This window comes from Pholcus phalangioides, unplaced genomic scaffold (assembly GCF_987345545.1).
Source record: "Pholcus phalangioides strain wild (caught in Gottingen) unplaced genomic scaffold, Ppha-v1.0 ptg000015l_1, whole genome shotgun sequence".
Classification (NCBI taxonomy): domain Eukaryota; kingdom Metazoa; phylum Arthropoda; class Arachnida; order Araneae; family Pholcidae; genus Pholcus; species Pholcus phalangioides.
In genome coordinates this window covers 104,208,925-104,229,387 of record NW_028301608.1, presented here as the reverse complement: position 1 = coordinate 104,229,387, position 20,463 = coordinate 104,208,925, and the positions used below count along the sequence as shown (strand labels likewise).

Sequence of the window (20,463 nt, the reverse complement as noted above, 5' to 3'; positions counted from 1 at the left end):
CTTCTTGTGATTTTATCATGCAGTTTCTTTCGATTTGAATTGGTAACTCTGTTAGAATTACGGGAACGCATGCGTACTATACCTACATCCATCTAGATGGGAGTTGGACAACCATTATGACATGGACTGTATGTCGATGAAGATGCGGATTGCATTAAAATACCCGACATTAAATATGGAAGTTGCTAATAAAGTCGAAGGTTGCATGTGTGTGGAACTATTGTTCATAACTTTTTTTTTAGGATGATGTATGACGAGAATTATCTGTGAATGCAGTTTTCCAACGTCAAGGCTCCAGTGCGAGCAGGTCTCCCATTTGGAAAAGTCTCTCCGCTCAGAACAGGCAGACCTACAACACAAAAAAAAACTAAAAAATACTCTTACATAACAACAAAAATTTAAGCATTTAACCATCTTCACTTGAAAATATCGAAGGCAGACGGTAGCACGAACACGAAACACGCACAGATCTGACAGCAGTTTACAAAAAAATACTGTCATCTCTCTAGCTTTATTGTTTATTGAAGCCGAGATAACTTAAAAATTATATTTTGAGGACATTATCAATGATTTTGCTCATATGAGAGTGCGATAAAAAAAATTATTATAATATATTTCATGAGGAATTTTACATACATTTGTCATTTATAATAGTACATACATAGACTAGTCCATGGCTTAGTTCGTCCTGGACTGGAGTATGCTGTGAGGTTTTGGAGATCATACCTAAAACGGAGGGACATAAGACTTGGTTGAAAGGGTGCAGAGAGAAGAGTTACGTGTGGCATTATTGGCGCACGCGACTTGAGTTATGAAGAGAGATTTCATTTTTTGAATGTGTTTATATTGGATGAACGCAGGTGTCGGGGAGGGGTTATGATCGAAGTGTTCAAAATTTTCAACACTATGTATAGGATGGACTATGAATTATTAATACGCCCTGAATCGACTTGTTTGACAAGGGGATACCAGTATCGATTGGTAAGAGGTAATTCTAGGTTATGGTGTCGCAGGGAATTTTTCTCTAATAGGGTTGTTGATAAATGGAGGCTCCCGAATTTATACTCTATCTCACGGACTCCTGTGAAAAATTCTTATTATCTCCCGAATTTCGCTCATGATTCAGAAAAATCCCTAAAAATTTAGGTGGGAAAATATTGTCACCATTTCGTCAAATCACAAAAAAATATTTCATTTTAACACAAAATTAGAGCCAATCAGTAAGCGTCAATCCGGAGAAACGGAGCTGAACATCAGCACGAATTTTCTAACACATACAGTCGGCCCCACTTAGTTGGATAACGCGGATACCCCGCTTAAACGGATAAAATCTTCCGGCACCAATATTTCTTCCCATAGAGGCAATGTTAAAGTTCCCCGTTTAGTATAATTAGTCGAATATTAATTACCCTTTACATGTCAACTGTTAATACACATCAACCACTATACACATAATGCTTTTATTGAACGAAGCATTTGAAATTAATGGGAAATACGTTACACAAAGTTTTATAAGGTGAATACATATGAGAGTAGGTACAAGCCTCCAAGTATTCAAATACGCTCTTTAATTATTTTATTTTCGTTTTCTATTGAACCAATAGAGGACGCTAACTTTCCTAATGAAAAGTAAAAATAGGTATTGTGATGATCGGAATTAAATATAATTTTCATTCCATTTTTTACGTCTGATTTATTCGAGGAGCTTCATTTATATGATATCCTTCACCAGTTTTAAATATGCAAACTATATACTACCGTTGTAAAATGGCAATTGAATTGTTTCCCCTCATAATCGGATAATATGTGCAAGCATCGTTGATATCCGATTAAGCGGGATGGACCGACTGTATCTATTCATAGAATGCACAAAAAATAATAATCAGTGAGCAGGTTTAATTATTTTCCAGGGAAAAACAAAGGTATGGGTTATACGCCGATATATTTTACGTTGAACTTCTTTTCCCCATGTTCTTTTTAGACTCTGATGTACTTATGCCCATACACTTACGGCAGGGCCGTAAATAGGATTTATGCCTCCCGGGGTGAACATGATTTTGCCGCTCCCCCGACTTCAAAATTTAATAGTTTTGATAAAAGGTGTTCTTTGTTCCCACCTAAAACTGCCGCCCCCTTAAATTTTGCCACAAGGAGAAATTGCCCCGCCCCTCTACTTCTGGGACTGCTTACAGTAATTGTCTATTTGTGTATTTCGATTTTAGAGGCATTATAAGTGAACAAACGCTCACCAATCTTTCCGTTTTGGTTTGAAATCATTCAACAGATGTAATATATACAAATACAAATACAACGCCACAACAGGCAAATTGCCCAACGAGGTGGCTGACTTAAGAACATCATGGATCCCCGAGCCATGTTTTGGAGGCCCTACCTACTACTGCTACACACATGCACCCCCCCCCCCCGGAACCCCCAACGAATCGGTACATGCGGGAATGTGCGTGTACGTGTAGTGAAACCTGACGTGAAGTTTTTTTTTGTTTCTCTGTAATGCTAATATGTACACTTTTTGAGCTGTAATCTCGAGGATTTTGTACTTCTGCACCGACAATGTATCTCAACCCTTCCAGACCCAATGCCGAGTAATTGTTTTGACACAATAAATTATGTGTTATTGGTTGGAAAAATGAATATTGATTAAATTAAAGTCACCGGCCATCTGACTCATCTTCCTTTACCACAAGTTGAGCAAACGCTTGTTGTCCCACTGTAAGCTACCAAAAGGATAGGGATATACAAAACACATGCACACACGAGAATTCTGGCAGGGGTCACAATTCAAATTGGTGGATACATAAAGAGCTCCACCCCGTTAAACACTATTCGGTATTGCTGCATTAAAATACTTGACGAGAGGCTAAAGATCAACGATAAGAGACGAATTCACATACAAAGTCTTTTATCCTAGAATCACTATGTTTCAGGTACTTCAGTATACAACACCCAATAAACAGTAAATCACGTATACTAAATAATCTGCAACATAGAAGTACCATAGATGAACCTCAATACAGAAAAAAAAAAGCAATAATTTGTTTGCTGAAAGGCAAGAGGAAAGATTGTATGTCCTTGTCAGATTATAAACCAGTTATCGAAAGAATATTTTTTTTTAGGGGTCATCCATGGTCCTCTGAACCGTGGTTATTTCTTCTGATTGCTGGAAACGTGTGAAAGTATGTTCGGGGTGGAGTGTGAATGAGCAGGTCATAAGCATAACCCTTGGCCTTTATAACCATAAAGCTCTGCTGCTCGATCGCCAGAAAGGATATGAAGTAAAAGAAAAACGTTTAGAAAAAGCCTTTATACAATGTTATGAGTGCGTGATTTTAGGTTTTTCGTAGCTGTTTTCTAAGTTTTCTTATCAATTCCTAAAAAAAACGTCTTATCAGACTTACTCCTTGGAAAAGTGGATGTATTTATATTCCAAATAGTTTCAAGAGAAGCCGTTTGCCTTTTTTTTCCTGCCCCTTTTACTCGTCCAAAGTGGGTTTTTAGAAGATAAGATAAATTTATTTATTTTTTTACTCCTCGCTATACACGAGAGAAACGTATTCTCGCAAAGTGGGAAAAACTGTTTAGTTTCAAAGATTTCCAACAGAAAAAAAAAATGCTGTCAGTCCTCACTTTTACGCTGAGTATGTTTAAAGTGATACTTTTTTTTTTTTTGGTAATTTTCCCACTCGTAGGTGGTGTTAGTAAGTTTTTGGATTGTTAGAAACAAAATAGTTATTCACTGTTCCTCTTAAGACTTGCACGTGAATGTATCGTCGCATGGAATGACTCGTTCGATGTTGTTATGCGGATGTACAAAAGTGGTTATCGTATCGAATGTCGTTCCGCCAGGATATCAGATTTGTAAATTATCAAAAAATTGTGAATGTTGGAGGAAATCTAATCTGAACTAGTCAAATACAGCGATACGCTATTTCGTTTTTCGCCCATTTCGGGTATTTGCCCTGCTCTGACGAACTTTTCAGGTTGCCCATCGTTCAGTCCGGGCCCTGTTTGGCATATATGCAAAATTTGGCGACGATCGATATAAAATTGTAGATTTGTATAGAGAACATACACACACACAGTCAGAAAATCCATTTTATATACGGATATCCCCATCAAGGAGTTAGCGCGCCAACCTCTCGATGAGTATAAAAAACAAGCACGCCGTTCGGAATCGGCAATAAATTGTAGGTCCCGGTCTAATTAGCCCTCGTGTACAGAAAATGACCGTGGTGCGACAAAAATGATCAAATGACATAGAGATTTTCCAGTTTAACGCCAAAAGCTGTAAAATTTCAGAAATTTCGATACTGGAGAAACATTCTTTTTTTTTTTGGTTTGGTCCAAGGAACCGCCTCGAAACCATTAAGGGTTCCTAGCAAACTAAAACATTGAAAACCTGTGATCTAGCGTTCCCCACGTGAACTGAAATGTTGGAAACTTCTCTTAGAAGATATACCGTTTCCTACGCAGTTAGTGCCACTACGGCAGTAAATCAGCGTGTTTTATTGATCTTGTATAACATTTCCTTGTTACCTAAGGAAGAAAATAGCCAAGAACCAGTTCCAGCTAGTGTTAGTGCCATAGATTTTGTTACGCAAGGTGCAATTCAAGTGACATTCGACATTTCTCTTTTCCTACGTGAATTAAGACATTATTGCATAAGAATATATGTACATCAGTTCTGGAAAGACTTCCATCTTGTATTAGAGGGTGGTAATAAATTTCTGAACATTTCCAGAATCTAACGCATACATGCTCAACCTATCGCCTGCGGGTCAGAAATTGGAATATGCAAAGTGACGACATAACCGGTTTTTTACGGAATATTCCTGTAATATTGAGCGTCCCAGCTTTTCTGTATGTCCCGTTTTTCCCAATTTGCAACGAATCTTACTGAATGGTTTTTTTGCTGAAATTAAGGATTGAAATCATAATTACATCGTGATAATTATCACTATAATTATCATAACTAATTATATTCAAATACATATACAGTATTCATATACTGTATATGTATTTGACGTGTTATTCCCCACGTTTTCTTTTGGGAAATTCTATTTTAATCAATTGTGAGTTGCTGTAGACCTTTATGTATTTCTAGACTGGCGAATTTTTGAACAATTTTAACAATAATTGGCAACTTTACTCACCTTTGAAATTTTTTGGCTATAATTACAGTCGAATCTCGTTCTAACGAATACCGTTATAGCGAAAATCTCGTTTTAACGAACAATTTTTTAATCTCCCAGAGAAGTACATTTTAGGGACATTTTTAAGTAAACTGGAATTCCTTTATAACGAAATTTCGTTATAACGAAGTGATACCGATCTCTCGGATTTCGCTATGACGGGATTCGACTGCAGTAACTTTACTTCCCTGTGACAATTCATTTGGCTGCACTTAACAGATTTACATCCCTTTGACAGAAGTTTTGGCTGCAATAACAGCTTTACATCCCTTTTCTTGACAACAGTTTTGGCTACAATTAGCAACTATACTTCTCTTTGACAATTTTTTGGCGATAACGATTTGTACAATTTTTTGGATCCTGATTTCTCGAATTTTTATGAAGGAAATATGATGAGCCTTTTCTTACTGGGTTTTTTTTTTCGGAACACCTTTCGCGGACCGGATAAAACCCCCTTAGTGGGCCGCATTAGTCCCGCGGGCCGAAAGTTGTACACCCCTAATACATCAGAATAATTTGAAGGAAGTGAACTGAAATTTTCGAAATATTTATGTAATTCCATTTTTATTAATTGCAATTCCATTTTTTTCCCATTGCAATATTTAATGCATTATGAACAAGAAAAATACTCATCATATACGTCCTTCCATTTCAGTCTCAGTTAATAGAGTTATTATACTTTTTTCTTAATCGTTTTGCCGAAACCGTGAGAATCTGACCTGATTTTTACATGAAAATCAGATAAGTCTGGAAAATGAGCGCATTTATTATTATTTTTCCCCCCCATCAAGGAATTTATTTATTTATTTTTCTTCGCGTTCTTCCGTTACCAAGAGAAAATACAAGAAGAAATATTTTTCTTAATTATGTTCCAAGAACATCTTTAGATTACACGTACATTATGGCCTTATTGAATTTTAAGGAAATGTGTGTGTGCGTTATATCCAAAGTTTTTTTTCCCCCTTACAGTCCCTTTACAGATGTAAATTATTTTCCAATATATTTCAAGAAAGAGAGGAAACTCCTCTGTATCAATTTTTTCTAGAAATATTTAACCTTTATTTATTTTTTTAATGAAATCAATTGTTTTTTCCTAATATCTCCTTTCTACATAGATATGGGTGTCAGAGAGTAATATCGACCAGAACATTGCCATAGAGTATACATGCTCAATTCATTGCCCGCGTTGGGCCAAATGCGGCCCTCGGACTCATCTGATGTTGCTAGCGACCTCAAAATCAATTTTGTAAAAAATGAACCAAGTGGCACTTGAACCAGTGATTCCCAACGTGGGCGATGGAATGTTTCAGGAGGGCGGTAGAAACTACGAGTATAGAATTCTATGGGTTAGATTGCGTTGGACTATGACTTAAACAGATCGCAAAAGTGACCAGCTGTGCAGTTCCACATCACTTGAGTAGCAAATTGCATATATTTCCCAGATCTTTGAAATGACCCACTTACATATCGCTTGTGCAACGTGCGGCGCAGTTGCAAAGCAATCAAGTGGTCCGCGGTGCATTTTCAGCTCGCTTAACTGACCGGCGACACATTTCCTGATCACTTTGGTGACCTTCTGCACTTTTACAGATCCCTAAAACTGTTACGGCTCCTTAAATATGCGAATCACTTGAGTGACGCGCGACACAGTCCTAGAGCACTCAAGCGGCCGCAGCACGTTTTCAGATCACTTGAATGACTCTCAGCACAGTTCCAGATCCCTAGCGCATTGCGTAACTTGGAACTGAATGGAACACTTTCTTCTTCTTCTGGACTGCTTTTGGAATCTCCTAATTGATATTTTATGTGAATAACTTTACCCAAAAAATATCCCTTAGCAACTCCAATCCTTTCTATAGATACCTCTATTCCTCCTTCTACCCTGAGCCGTATCTTAACAACTCTGGATAACAAGACTTACACATCATCGATTTTTTGAAATTTTGTTCTGGGTTGCAGATGTTTCAACCAATACTGCCCTCTTTGTGACGGGTGATGCCCCACAGATTTTTTTGCATTTCTTTTGCACCTGTCCTTTCTGTGTTTATCTCCCTACGCGATCACCTTTTTTGACATTTCTCACCCATCCCTTTCTGATTTGATCAGTTTCTTGAATACCCAGCCAGATCGGATTTGCGATTTCATCAATTCTGTAAAAATACGCATTGTCAGCTCTCACACGTAAATTATGCTTGTTTTGTTCTTAGAAGTGTATACATTTGGTGATTCGATGTTCTTCTCACCTGTGTCTTTAAAGGGGGAGGGTATTTATTTCACGGCCTTATATTCGCCGCCCTTCTTTTTTTGTTGTTTAATGTAACATTGTGTTCACACGGGATTCGGCCTAAAGCAGAAATACAAATATTTTTACTCTTTCACTCCCCGTGGGCTGGCAAAAAATAAATGTATAGGAGAAACTATCTGAGGGCCAACAAAAAATAAATAAATAGGAGAAAATATTTGTGGACCCCCAGTTAACGTCTAAAACATGAATAAAAATCAATATCGAGATAGTACAATATTTAATAAATATATACAATTATGTAGTGTATGTATGAAATGGTCGAAATGTCTCGTGGACAGGCAGGAAATTTCGACGGACCGGTACTGGTCTGAGGATCAACGATTGAAAAACACTAGTCTAAAGCAGTGGTCTTCAACCTTTATCTAGTCACGAGCACTGTCTTTACACATCACCAAAAGAAGAGCACCTTTACGACAAGTTTGACATACGAATGCATGGGATCAGGTTGATTTCAATCCTTGAATGCAATTTTTAGAAGGAGTTTAGTTGTAAAGTTGATCAAGTGCTTGCGAGCACCAAATCGGATATGAGCATCGAGCACTCTGGATGCTTCAGGGATCACCATGGTGCTCGAGAGCAACGGTTTGAAGATGCCTGGTCTAAAGGATGACACAAAATTTTCTGTTTCATAACGATGTCTCTTCCTGAATCGAAATGGATTACCAAATCCCGGAAGAGTCGGAAAAATCATTATATAGGACTGTACTGTTATTGGGACTTGAAGAAGAAGAAAAAAGTTACGTTTGGCCCAAAGAAATTTAGCAGGTGCTACATTTTTTTTTTCTCGATTTGTCAAGCACTGAAAAGGATCAATGACGGGTATGTAAAGGGGTTTCATAAACATGTGAAAAAACAAAGAAATATGTCGGGGAAAAAATTTGACTACTTTGAGGATGCGGTGAAAGAACCCGCAGACGTACATGGGAGGGGGAAGGGTATGCATTGGGTCCTCCAAGACAATCAAAAAAAGAGAACTATTTTCGTAAAAAGAGCTAGAATATTGAAGTAAACCTTTAAATGTCGTATTCTCAATTTGTATGAATTTGCAATGTTTTTTTTGAAGACTAATAACTCAAAATCTCCCTCAAACATAACTCTTGTTCCCTCACCTCGAACTTCCGAAATTCATAATTCCAGAAATGAGGAAAATTCATTCATTAATCCGGAATTCAAAAAATTCAGAAATTTGATGAAAATTCAAAATTTCAGGATCAATGAATTCAGAATTCCAGAATCGATGAAAATCCAGAATTCCAGAATCGATGAAAATCCAGAAAATCGATGAAAATCCAGAAAATTGATGAAAATCCAGAAAATTGATGAAAATCCAGAATTCCAGAATCGATGAAAATCCAGAAAATTGATGAAAATCCAGAATTCCAGAATCGATGAAAATCCAGAAAATTGATGAAAATCCAAATAATAAGTAATATTTTAAATTTTTTTTCGTAAAATACAAAACATTATAATTCAAGTCAAGAACCTTATCACTTTTGAAACAAGAAAAAAAATGACATTTTAAAATAAGTAATAACCTATTTTTTATGAATGAAATACAAGTTTGTAAAAAAATTGTGCCTTTCCTTCCTCCTATGTGAGAGGAATAGGACAATAATTAAAAAGTAAAAACTTCATGAACATTGAAATGCAATAAATATGAACTTAAACTACTAACTGAAAGGAAAATTTAGAACATAACCAAAATATTGATAAATCTTTGACAAATTTTATTCCTGTGACCAGATTTAAATAAAATAATATTCATACTATACATATATAGACACACTATATGGAAAATTAAAGAAAAAAACCTATCTGTTCAAGAACCAAAAATTGCTATAGATTCATAAAAAATGGAAATGGAAGCATTTGAACACTAGTTGAATGAGTTGAATGCCTCTAAATATAAGAAAACTATTCAATTGTCACATTATCAAATGTTTTCGAACTTTCTACAGGACATCAACAGGTTAAGATTAGATTCGATCTTTAGACTATCTATGGTCTGTAATCAAATTGGAATCTCTTAAGATGAGAAGTCATTAATCAGACGGGAACGCAGCGCCTGAAAAATATACTTCATACAACTTTGAATTCATACCATTCGGTACTCAACTATCGCCGTATTCATACCGTTTAGACCCCCTCGAAATACATACACATGCAAATAATAAGAAAATAATAAATTATACTCGCGCCCCATTGATCTTGTTTCCTCCAAAAGAAAATAAATAAATTTTACACGTTGAAAAAAAGGTGAAAGAAAATGGCCGTTTCCGACATAAAGCAAATTTACTGGAACGAAATTTTTGTGTCATCCTTGGTGGTCCTTATTCCTTCCTCTAACTATATGGTCCTAGGAAAACTGTATGTTATTTCGTATATAAAAAAAATGAAGGAACACACCCCCTCCCTTCCCACAAGGCAGTCATCAAGATCCGATGCTGTCAAAATCCGGTCTCACAATGACGGCGATGCGACAGTTGCACAATTTCCGTATCAAAATGGTTGAGAAAAGAAAAATTCTCGTTAAATATAGAAGAAAAAAATTCTTCTTGCTCAGTAGACCTTTACAGTAAGTCTTTGTGTACTTAACAATCGTCATTCTTTACGATTTCAACAGTTTTCCTTTCCCCCCTTTTTTTTCAATATTTCACGCTCGTTTTAAAAGTATGTGTTGAAATTACTGACTCATGAGGTGTTTTTCCAGTCGATAAGAATTGCTTGATGAAGAAACCTCTGCTGTTCTGATGTGTAGCGGGAAGTTATTTGTGAGATCTATAAAATCTCAATATTGTCAGTTCAGAACAATATCGATACATATTGGACCGAAGAAACTACTTTTAATTGCAAAATGCAATCGAGGATTGTTTTAATGCGACCGTTCCATTACAACGATCAGTATGAGAAGCCCCAAGTATTTTCCTATTCACTCATGCTATGTTTTGCCCTATACAACGATCCACAAACACCATTCAATCAATCCAATACAACGTCCGAAATCATCTCTGCCCCACCTCTTTTTTTTTTTTTTTTTTTTGCAAAGAAATGTACAGAATTCACGTTTTCCGTTTGTCAAAATTGTGTTTGACGTTGACCCTTTATATTGGGGAATTCGGTACGTAGGTGCGTGTATGTAATTGATTAATTATTACAATTTGTTATGATTTTCAAACCCGATGCATTTCAACTGTAACTGCTTATATCACAACAAAATGCACGATACAATTTTTTATTTCGTCCAAATAAGAACTCTTGAGAATTTAATTTTTTTTCTTCAAACTTCTGATGTAATGGCCTCCCAGTAAAGCATCCGTTTTCAGTGGAACAATGGGGGAGGGAGGTCGTTATGAGGAACGTCGACAGTGCATACGTTATATACAGGGTGGCACGTATTGTATCTATCAACTTCAAATCAAAACGAAAAGATGGTAAGGCTTTATATGGCTGTAAAGTAAAAATACGTACTCGGGCATTTGCAAAATTTGGTGACGATCGATCTAAAATTGTAGATTTGTACAAAGAACATACCCATCCACAGACTGAAAATCTATTATATATATATAGATAGATAGATAGATTACAAATGATTCTGAAATCAGGAATACGGAAACTTACGAAAAAAGTGAATATGTCTGACTGGAGATAAGTGACGTAATTCAGTGGGAACTGAAATTATAATAACATGAGAACTCAAAACTCATTTACATTTCAATAGTTCCATTACAAGATAAGAAAAAATGAATTAAGAAATGTTTATCTCCCTGGTTCTAAGTAATGTTCTCGAGTCCCAGAACACCAAGGATTCAATGGGTTCTACGGAAACGCCCTGATATTAATGAAATCCTTTGTAGGGGGATCCGGTCACACTTATCAAGGACTCGAGATCAAGGAAACGCAATTTTTTCAGGGTCACTCACGACCCTGAATATAGCATATATCGTGCACGAAATCGTATTGAAATCTTCTACGATGAGCTAAAGCGCATGTCAAAGCAGTTCCATCAGGAGCGTGGAAAATATATAATTTATCCTTTAATAACTTAAATGAAGATGGTATTTAAACATTGCGGTTCTTCTCTATGATTTTTTTTTCTTTTTGAAAATGGCGTTCTTTTGATGCAGCTCTTTCAAGAACAAGTTAGATGAGCAGTTATATATATAAAAAAAAAGAAGAAAGATCTTGTATAATGTATATGGATGGAACCTGTTTATATAGACAAAAATGGTCCATTTACGGAATAGATGAGCTTGTACAAAAGAATTTGTAAATTAACGTTACATCGTTGAGAAAAGCAATTGCAGATGAGGTTGTCAGATTATGTCGTCACCGGGCCACAAAAGGGGTGTTTATGGGGGAGAATGAAACGTGTGTTGAGCACCCAAGCTGCAAAATGTAACTCAGTGATGATGGATGAAGAATTCTCACAAAGAAGAGAGATGAAAAGATCATATGTTTGTGGGGCAAAAAAAGTGATCGCTAGGGCCTCCGAAATCCTCACGATATTATGACATTGTAGAAAAGAATATATATATATTTTTTTTTTTTTATATGTGTGTGTCATTCGTAATAGATATCAGCTTGTCTCTTTTAATATTTGTTTTTTCACGTGTTCCTTACGGGGGTTTTTTTTTCATTTTTTTATATTATTATTATTATTATTATCATTTCATGTTATGATTGGTGTGTTGAGTGAGCTCGATGACACGAATGTCACTGTTGAAACAGAATGATTAACTACTTCGTGTCATTATAACACCGGGGACATGTTTCTTTCCTATTTTTTCTATTAGAAAAAAAATTATCGCTGCTTTTCTTGGGAGATAGTGAATGGATGAGCCAATGAGTGAGTGAGAAAAACACATTTGTAAAATGCCCTTAAGAGGAAGTATGTTTTTTAGGGTCTTTCATTGATAACTTACTTTAAAAAAACTTTTTTGTGTTGTCCATTTTGAACTGTTTTTTTTAATCAATTTTAATTTTTTTCTATTGTGGGATCCCTGGAAATGACACCGTATGTTTTAGGAACCCTTAGGAATATCAATGTTCCGTAGCACTTGGTGTCTTAATGGGTGAGACAGCGGGGCACGGGACCCATAAGGGGTCAAACTGAAAGATTCCAAATCATTGAAGTGTTCATGCATCCTGAATTTTCAATAATTTAACCTTTTTCTTCAGTATTTCAGTTTATTTTATTAATGGGTTTTGAATTCAGTGTTAAGCATTATAGAAGACATCTTACGAATTCCGAAAGGGAACCCTCAAAAATCTTTGAGGCCTCGAACAGCACAAGGATGATGCATCGGTCGTAAAAGATTTGGGAATCCCTGACTTACGCGTTTCTTTTTAAAACAGGCATTTCTAAATTTCCCTTGGGAATGAGATTAGAAGTTGTGGCACTACCGTACTTATCAATTATAGCCATATCGATTTAATACTATTTTATCTATGAAATATTTCGCTACTTCTTAAGCCCTCCAGTCGTCCACTGGAATCCACTAGGAGAGAAAAAAGTTGCAGAACAAGTCGCGTTTATGCGCAAGACTACTCTAGAGGTCTTGCGCATACACGCGACTTGTTCCGCAACTTGTTTTCGCTCCTAGTAGCTTCTAGTGGACGACCACTAGCCTTGAGCTGTTTTTAAAATTTCGCTGATCCGCATAATAATAGCCATAGTGGAAATCATTAAATCCCCTCTAAATTGTTACACCTGTTTTCAAGAAATATATATATATTTTTGACTTTATGCAGGTGATAGTGCTTCCTCCTCCAACTTCTAGAACAATAAACCGAAGCAAAAAAATGATCTTGTGAAGAAAATTGAAGTTTTTTTCCTCTATTATTTATACCTTACGCGTATTCTTATAACTAAAGCGAAGGGAACAGAAAAAAACATTGTCTGTCTCCTTCTGTTATCAAAGTTTGAACAAAAGCTGACTCCACCCACTGGCAGTTCATCTGACAGGTTGAAACATCTTAGCCAAAAAAAGCCTGCCTTACAGAAATAGCTGGGCTCATCATTGCCGAAATAAAAGGGTTTTAAGGACGCGAGATATCTCGCCATTGCCGGTGACAGCGTTAAAACGGGCATTTATAAATTTCCGTTGGGTTGGGAATGAGATTAGAATTTGTGACACTACTGTACTTCCATGGCAACATAAAGTGCCATGACATACTGATTGGGGGAATCAGACATATCAATTCAGTAGGATTTCATCTGAAATATCCCGCTGCTTCTTAGGTTGCTCGGCACACTTTTTGGAAAACATTGATTTCTAACATTGCCCAAAATATTTGCCACTGTTAATCATTATTATTTCTTGAAAAGCTGAAGCTAAGATACGTTACAAAGGACATCAAGGTCGAAATTGATATTTTAATTAGTCTCCATGTCTAAAGAATACTGAAAAATATTATTTTTTTTTCAAAGTAATTATAAATTACATATTTTTACTACCTAGAGAGATACGATTTTATGAGTAAAATTCCACACATATATATAATCGATTAAAATGAGTAACAAAATAGCTCGTGATAAATGTGAATAACAAGGAAAATCTGATCCAATGGTAAACCAATTTATTTCGGTGAAATCACTGAAGGAATTTAAATGACTGATTATGGGGGGAAAAAAATTAGTGAAGAGATAATTACGAAAGAAATGTTGATGCCTTCATCGATTCGGGAGGCGTGTTTTCTCTTCTTCATCGTGTCCATGATCCAAAATATGTAATTTATCTCTGATCTCAAACAACTAAGGAAGTGCAACAGCATCATCATCATCATCGTCGTGTGAGCAATAGCTGCCATATTTATTTTCCACGACCTTTAATCATAAGCAAGATGACGTCTTATTCAACAACAAAAAGCTTTTCTTTTTTTTAATGGAATCAAGGTCTAAGAAGTTCGCCATCTTTAAGAAGAATCACTCTTCCTATATTAATTTTTTTTTTTTTTTCGCGGGTAATTGGGGGGACGGAATTTTCCGCGACGTTAAGGTAAATATGTACATTTTTTCGGGGCTCGTGTTTCTCAAGGACTCGACGCGATTCGGCAAAAAAATGCTAGCATGTGACGGAAGAGGAATTCGAAAATCATGTTCGAGTTTTTTTGAAAACTGATTCTTTGCTTATATACCGACCTCGATTTTCTTTCTGCTGGCGAGCCCAATGTAATCTTAAGGTGATATCAACTGCCCAACACTTGAAGAAAGAGGGGCTTTCGCATTTAACCACCTTAAATAAGCCCCCTGTGATCTCCAACTGATTAAATATAAACGCTATTATAGTGCCACACAAGGTGTTTCTTCTGCAATTTTTTTTTGACCGCTAGTTTCGATGTGATTAATGTGTAGAGGTAGTTGACGCCTGTGAACTCTCAGCCGTTATGTCAGCTAATATATATATACAGAGTGTTTCAGAGAAGATGATACAAACTTCAAGACGGTAGAAAGCACAATGACTATCATATTTTTTCATGGGAGTATACGGTCGGAAACGACACGTAAAAACGAATTCTATATTAACTATGCGAATGCATTCTGCGTCCTCTAGCGCCTTTGCGTTACGCAAATTCCCAATCATGCATCACATCACAAGATATGACTCTCTTGGTGAGTTCACCTTTTAATGGTTTACAACTTTGGTCTATCTCGTTTTAAAGTTTGGCTCATCCTTTTTTGAAATTCCCTGTATTGTTCAAAATGTTAGGCCAAGTGATGTGCCCATATATTTTACGGGAAATTTCAGTTTTTTTCAACGCAGCTCACTTCAATTTGTGATCTTTGATGAAATCATAGATGAAGATAAATCCATGACTTTTATTAATTATATTATAATTTAATTTTACGAAAAGAAAACTACTCTTCCCTCAACCTTTTTTTTCCCCTTAAGATACAGTTTGCTTTACTACGATTTGCAATAGCTATTTTCCGCGATTGAGAAATATTTCTTGAAGATAAATGAATTTATTGAGCATTGGCAACTGTTTGAGGAAGGCTCGTATTTTTTTATATTTTTCTCGATGATAAATGTCACTATTGTCTGAAGTATTAAAGTAAACAAAGCCTTCCCAAATAGTAGTGATTATAATATTAATGGAAGTGAAAAAATATTTTTCGTTGTATACTGATATTTTACAATTAGCCTTATTCGCATATGACATATGGAGTTATAATTTTCTTTAATTTTCATTACAGGTGGTATCAGCATGTGAGCCATCACCTTATGTAACCAACGAGGCTGTAAGTTTTGTTGATTTCTGTTTTATATATAAAATATATTTTGAAAACTTTTCTTCTTATGTTTTGCTCAATTAAAAAAAATCTATTTTAAATTCATATCGATGAATTCAAAAAGACTCAAAAACATAACATTTCCAAATTCAACTCAATTAACCAGAATCGTCTTGGGGGCGATATTTCAGGCGGCCCCTCGAGCGCTATTTCTCATAAAGGTTTTATAATCCAGAACAAATAAAAAATAACAATAACTATAAAGAATTAATTCGAGAAATGTAGAAATTTGGAAACAGTTGAAAGAAATATTCCGAGAAACATGAAAATTAAAAAAAAAAAAATGAAAATTGAAAATTAACGGAAGAATTAATTCAAGAACTATTGGAAATTTTGAAAATTAATTAAAAAATAATTCGAGAACTATGAAAATTAATGAAATAAACTATTTTTGAACTAATAAAAATTGTAATGAAAGAAATGATTCGAAAACAAGGAAAATTAATGACCTAATGAAAATTGAAAATTAATGAAGGAAATAATTCCAGAACAAATAGAAAGTTAGCATTTTTTGACTGTTTTAAGAACAATCGTTAATTATTTTTTAAGACAATTCACGAAATCCTGTAATTCCGATCCGAATTTCCTGTATCTTTTCTGGACAATCACCTAAGAATAAACAGTTTCTTTACAACAAACAGAATTCTCGCGGAAAATATCATCAAATAAATCAGAATCCAGGGATTTTCCAAAAATAAATAAATAAATATAAAAATCAATAAATCCAGAGATTTGAGAAGCTGTGAGATATTTTCTTAAGGGAGAGGGGCGCGATTTATTATTTTTCTTATTTTCCCCTAGCACGTCATATACAACAACTGTATGGGGGAAAAAAAAAAACACCCCAAGAATGTTAGGTGTGCCCACAACGTTACGTAAGTGTTTGTGTTGGCGTTGGTTCGCCCCCTACCCTCCTTGGGATAGCATTAGATATAAAAAAGTTTGCCGTTGTACTTATAAATAGGGAACGTCGAAATGTGTGTGTGTAAACTCTCACTCTCCTCGTCCAGCCCAAAAAACAGTTCTATATATAATTCCCCCCCCCCCCCTCACTTTTTCCTCATATTATTTACGAGGTTGAAGTTTACGCTTCTTAAAAGTTTCTATTGCCGACGAGGCCGTTATTCTTACCATAGAGACTTAAATTCTTGACATTTTCCGAGAGGCATAAAGTAGAAAAAGGTTAAACAAGAGAGAGGTCATCTCTAATAAGGGCAACAGGGATGGGGAGATGGAGAGGACTCATCTGTGAAAGAACCTTAATGTTACACCAAATAGTGTGATGGGGGGAAACACCTCCGTCTAGAATATACACAAATAAATGAAATATCTCATGGTTTCCTAGAAGATTCTTTTACACGCCCGCGACTGCTAGAGGGAGGTGGTAATAAAAAGGAACAAGTCACTATAAATTATCCTTTACTGGTGTAGTGTGAGTGTTCATACGGTATGACCATCCGTATTGAACCCGGAAAGAGAGCCGAGAGTGAAATAAATATCTAAGGATAGTATTTTTGGTATGACTTTTCTGACGTTTTGTGTCTGGTTACAGAGAGAGTGTTAATGGACGGTGATTTTTGTTGTGGAAATAATGATTTTTTTTTTGGGTGAGAGATGGTATTCAGTATCAAATTTTTTTTTGTATAATGTTCTTACTAGAGATCATAGATCATGAATCTTAGAATAACCACATTTCGATGCGATAAACACAGTTAGTTGTCCCTCTCGTTACGCGAATAATTGGTAACGTAAAATGATCGCGTAACGTGAGTGGAATTTAATGTGGTTAAGATATGCATACAGGATTTTCTTCGGGAGTATCTAAAAAGAATTAAACTCCCAGTAGTAGGATAAATTCTTGTGAATGAATTATAATTATTCAAATTCATATGTAAATCCCGTGAATTTACGCTACATGAAGGAATTCAATGATTTTTACTTCTGTGTTCAAATCGGATCATTAATGGATCGTTTGTAGTATGAGTGAGTATGGATCTTCCTAGTACGGTGGGGGCTTATAATTTTTTAAGCAAAACAATGAATATTCACACACACACGCGCAATCATAGCTGAAGGACAATATTCTTTGTCTGTATAAATATTGTTGCAGCAAAACAGAAAATTTTGAATGTCCCTCACAAATATGGTAATTATAGTCGTTAAGATAACTTTTTTTAGGTAAAATTCTTATGGCATTGTAAAATTTGCAATTGGCAATCAATGTCATTACAAATTTTTACAATTTTATGGCATTTTCTTTTTGGCTTCAGGAAAAGATTCTTATTAGTAAGTTTTTGGTTTTTTGGATTCGATCGTTACATCCACATTTGTCTCATCCTCAAATCCAACAGGTTTTTGCCATATATGTTGGATTTTAATTCTAAAATTACGGCTTGCAAATTAAACTCCAGGTGTGATTTCTCGGGGCTTTTCAAAATCGCGTTATAGAAATTTCGTAAAGCGAGAGATACGGTATCTGTATAGGATTTTGAGATAAAAATATGTATCGCCAAATCGTTATCCGCTTGTTTCTGAAATTTCCAAAAAATACTAGTCATAAAATCGCAAATCAATAGAAAATGAAAGGCAGCTTCATTTTAATTTGAACAAAATTCTGAAGCAAAATCGTGGAAAAGTCTGAAGCCAGTTAGAATGTATTTCACAAAAAAAAATTAATGCCGTACGTACGCTTAGTCATATTTACACCCAGATTATCAATGTTAAGAATTTCAGTGAAGGTATCGAAGTGAAAAGTGAATTTTTCATTTACAGGACAAAGGGAAAAAACGGGATGTTTATATCAATACTCATAAAAGCTGAAAAATACGAAAAGTCTTCTGAAATACGATTCACTTTCCCCTTGTCAGTGAATGAAAGCTTTGAATAAAAATACATTTGCTACTTTGGGGTTTTTAAGACACATAGAATATCAAAATTCTGAATAGAAAGGGTTTCGCGACTGTTTTTTTATTAAAATTCTGTGTGCCCTTACATTTTTCACCTATAGATAAATATCATCGAGTTATATATCCGCTAAAATTATGTGTTACATGCTTCTGTTGCGATTCTTGAATCAAATCCAAGATGGCGGACATTCAAGACTACGATAGGTTTAGCATTAGAGTGCCAAGAATTTTCCACCCACTTGAGCGTTCTATCAAGTTTACCTATTGTCATTGAGGAGATACTGGAGGAGCCTAATTTAGAGAATATTTATGGAAGCTTGAGGGCACACACACACACAAACGAAACTCAACGCGTAGATATTTTTATGAGAGTTACCACTTTTGAATATTGAAATATCCTAACAAAATCCAATCGATAAAACTTATCAGCTTTCAAGTGGTTTTATAAATTTCACTGATTCGCATTATGTAACCAGCACAATGGAAGTAACCAAACCCTCTGTAAAATGTCGCATCTTTTTTCAAGAAGAAGACTTTTTCCCGATTTTGTGCAGTTGATAGTGTTTTCCTCGTTCAAATCCGAGAACAACAAACCCACTAAGAGAAATACTATATCTTTTTTCAATTATTTTACTGTACTTATTTTCTATACTATCCCAAAGAGCAGAGAAAGAAAAGTTATGTGTTTCTAACACCCCGTCTTTTTCTCTCTCTCCTGTTATGAAAACGTGAACAATAGCTGACTCCGCTCACTGGCTGTTGATCGACAGGTTGGAGGAAGGAATGGAAAACATGTTATTAGGAGAAGAAAACTTGCAAAGTATGCTCGTCATTGCCGGAATAAAAGCGTCTTAAAATTTTAAGTTTTTTTTTCAAAATTAATTTTTTCTGAACGGCATTATAAATGCCACAGTTGAAAAGTTGGAAATCACCAAATAACAGTGAAATGCCCCTTTTTTACAAGAAAAATACTTTTGCCAATTTTGTGCAGCTGATAAATGCCCCCCAGCACCGAGAATAATAATAAAAAAAACAAAGTAGAGAAATACGCTATCTCTTTTTCTACTATTTATACTTTACGCATATTCCTATGCTATCCCCCGAAGGGAAAGGGAAAAAACACCGCCCGCCCCCCTTATTCTGTTATCAGACTCAGGAAAAGCGGACTTCACCCACTGGCAGTTGATCTGGCAGATTTGGGAGTATGGAAAGCATGTTATCAGGAGAAACTTACAGCGATATCTGGACTCAGCATTGTCTATAAAAGAGGGTTTTTAGGAAGCGAGATACCTCGTAACTGCCGAGATACAACATAACATAATTTATTTGTCCCCAGTCAATTACGATAAAACTATAAAAATTAAAGAGTTTACAATTAAATTACATATTTTGCAATATTTGAGAGAGAATACGAAGAGAGAAAGAAAAAAATTATATTTGAATGGATACAGTAGAACAGTTAATTTATAATGTGATAAAGAAAGCTAGGACAGGGAAGAGAGTAGTAGCTAAAAGCTAGTGAAATGCTCTCGACCCTATGACAACATCTCTACTTGTGACCAACTAGGATTTTCGCCACCCCGCAACTTTAAAATTCGATAATTTTGTAACGGTATTCTTTGTTCCCACCTAAAACGGCCACCCGGGGCAGTTTCTCTCCCAGCTCCGGCCCTGCTTGTGATGCACGTATATTTTCTTATTTCTTTTGACCTGAAAGAAAGATAAAAAGAACGGATTATATTGGTTCAA

General features: G+C 35.5%; 1 protein-coding gene across 9 annotated transcripts in view; it reads left to right on the top strand.

The window, feature by feature from the left end:
- Positions 1-20,463, top strand: part of by (focal adhesion protein tensin) — a 174,170-nt gene that overhangs the window by 94,775 nt on the left and 58,932 nt on the right. For all 9 annotated transcript variants that reach the window (XM_089244990.1, XM_089244985.1, XM_089244986.1 and 6 more), the window contains one exon: positions 15,713-15,757. In XM_089244990.1, coding sequence (XP_089101116.1) covers positions 15,713-15,757 — 45 coding nt within the window. The remainder of the gene's footprint in view (positions 1-15,712; positions 15,758-20,463) is intronic.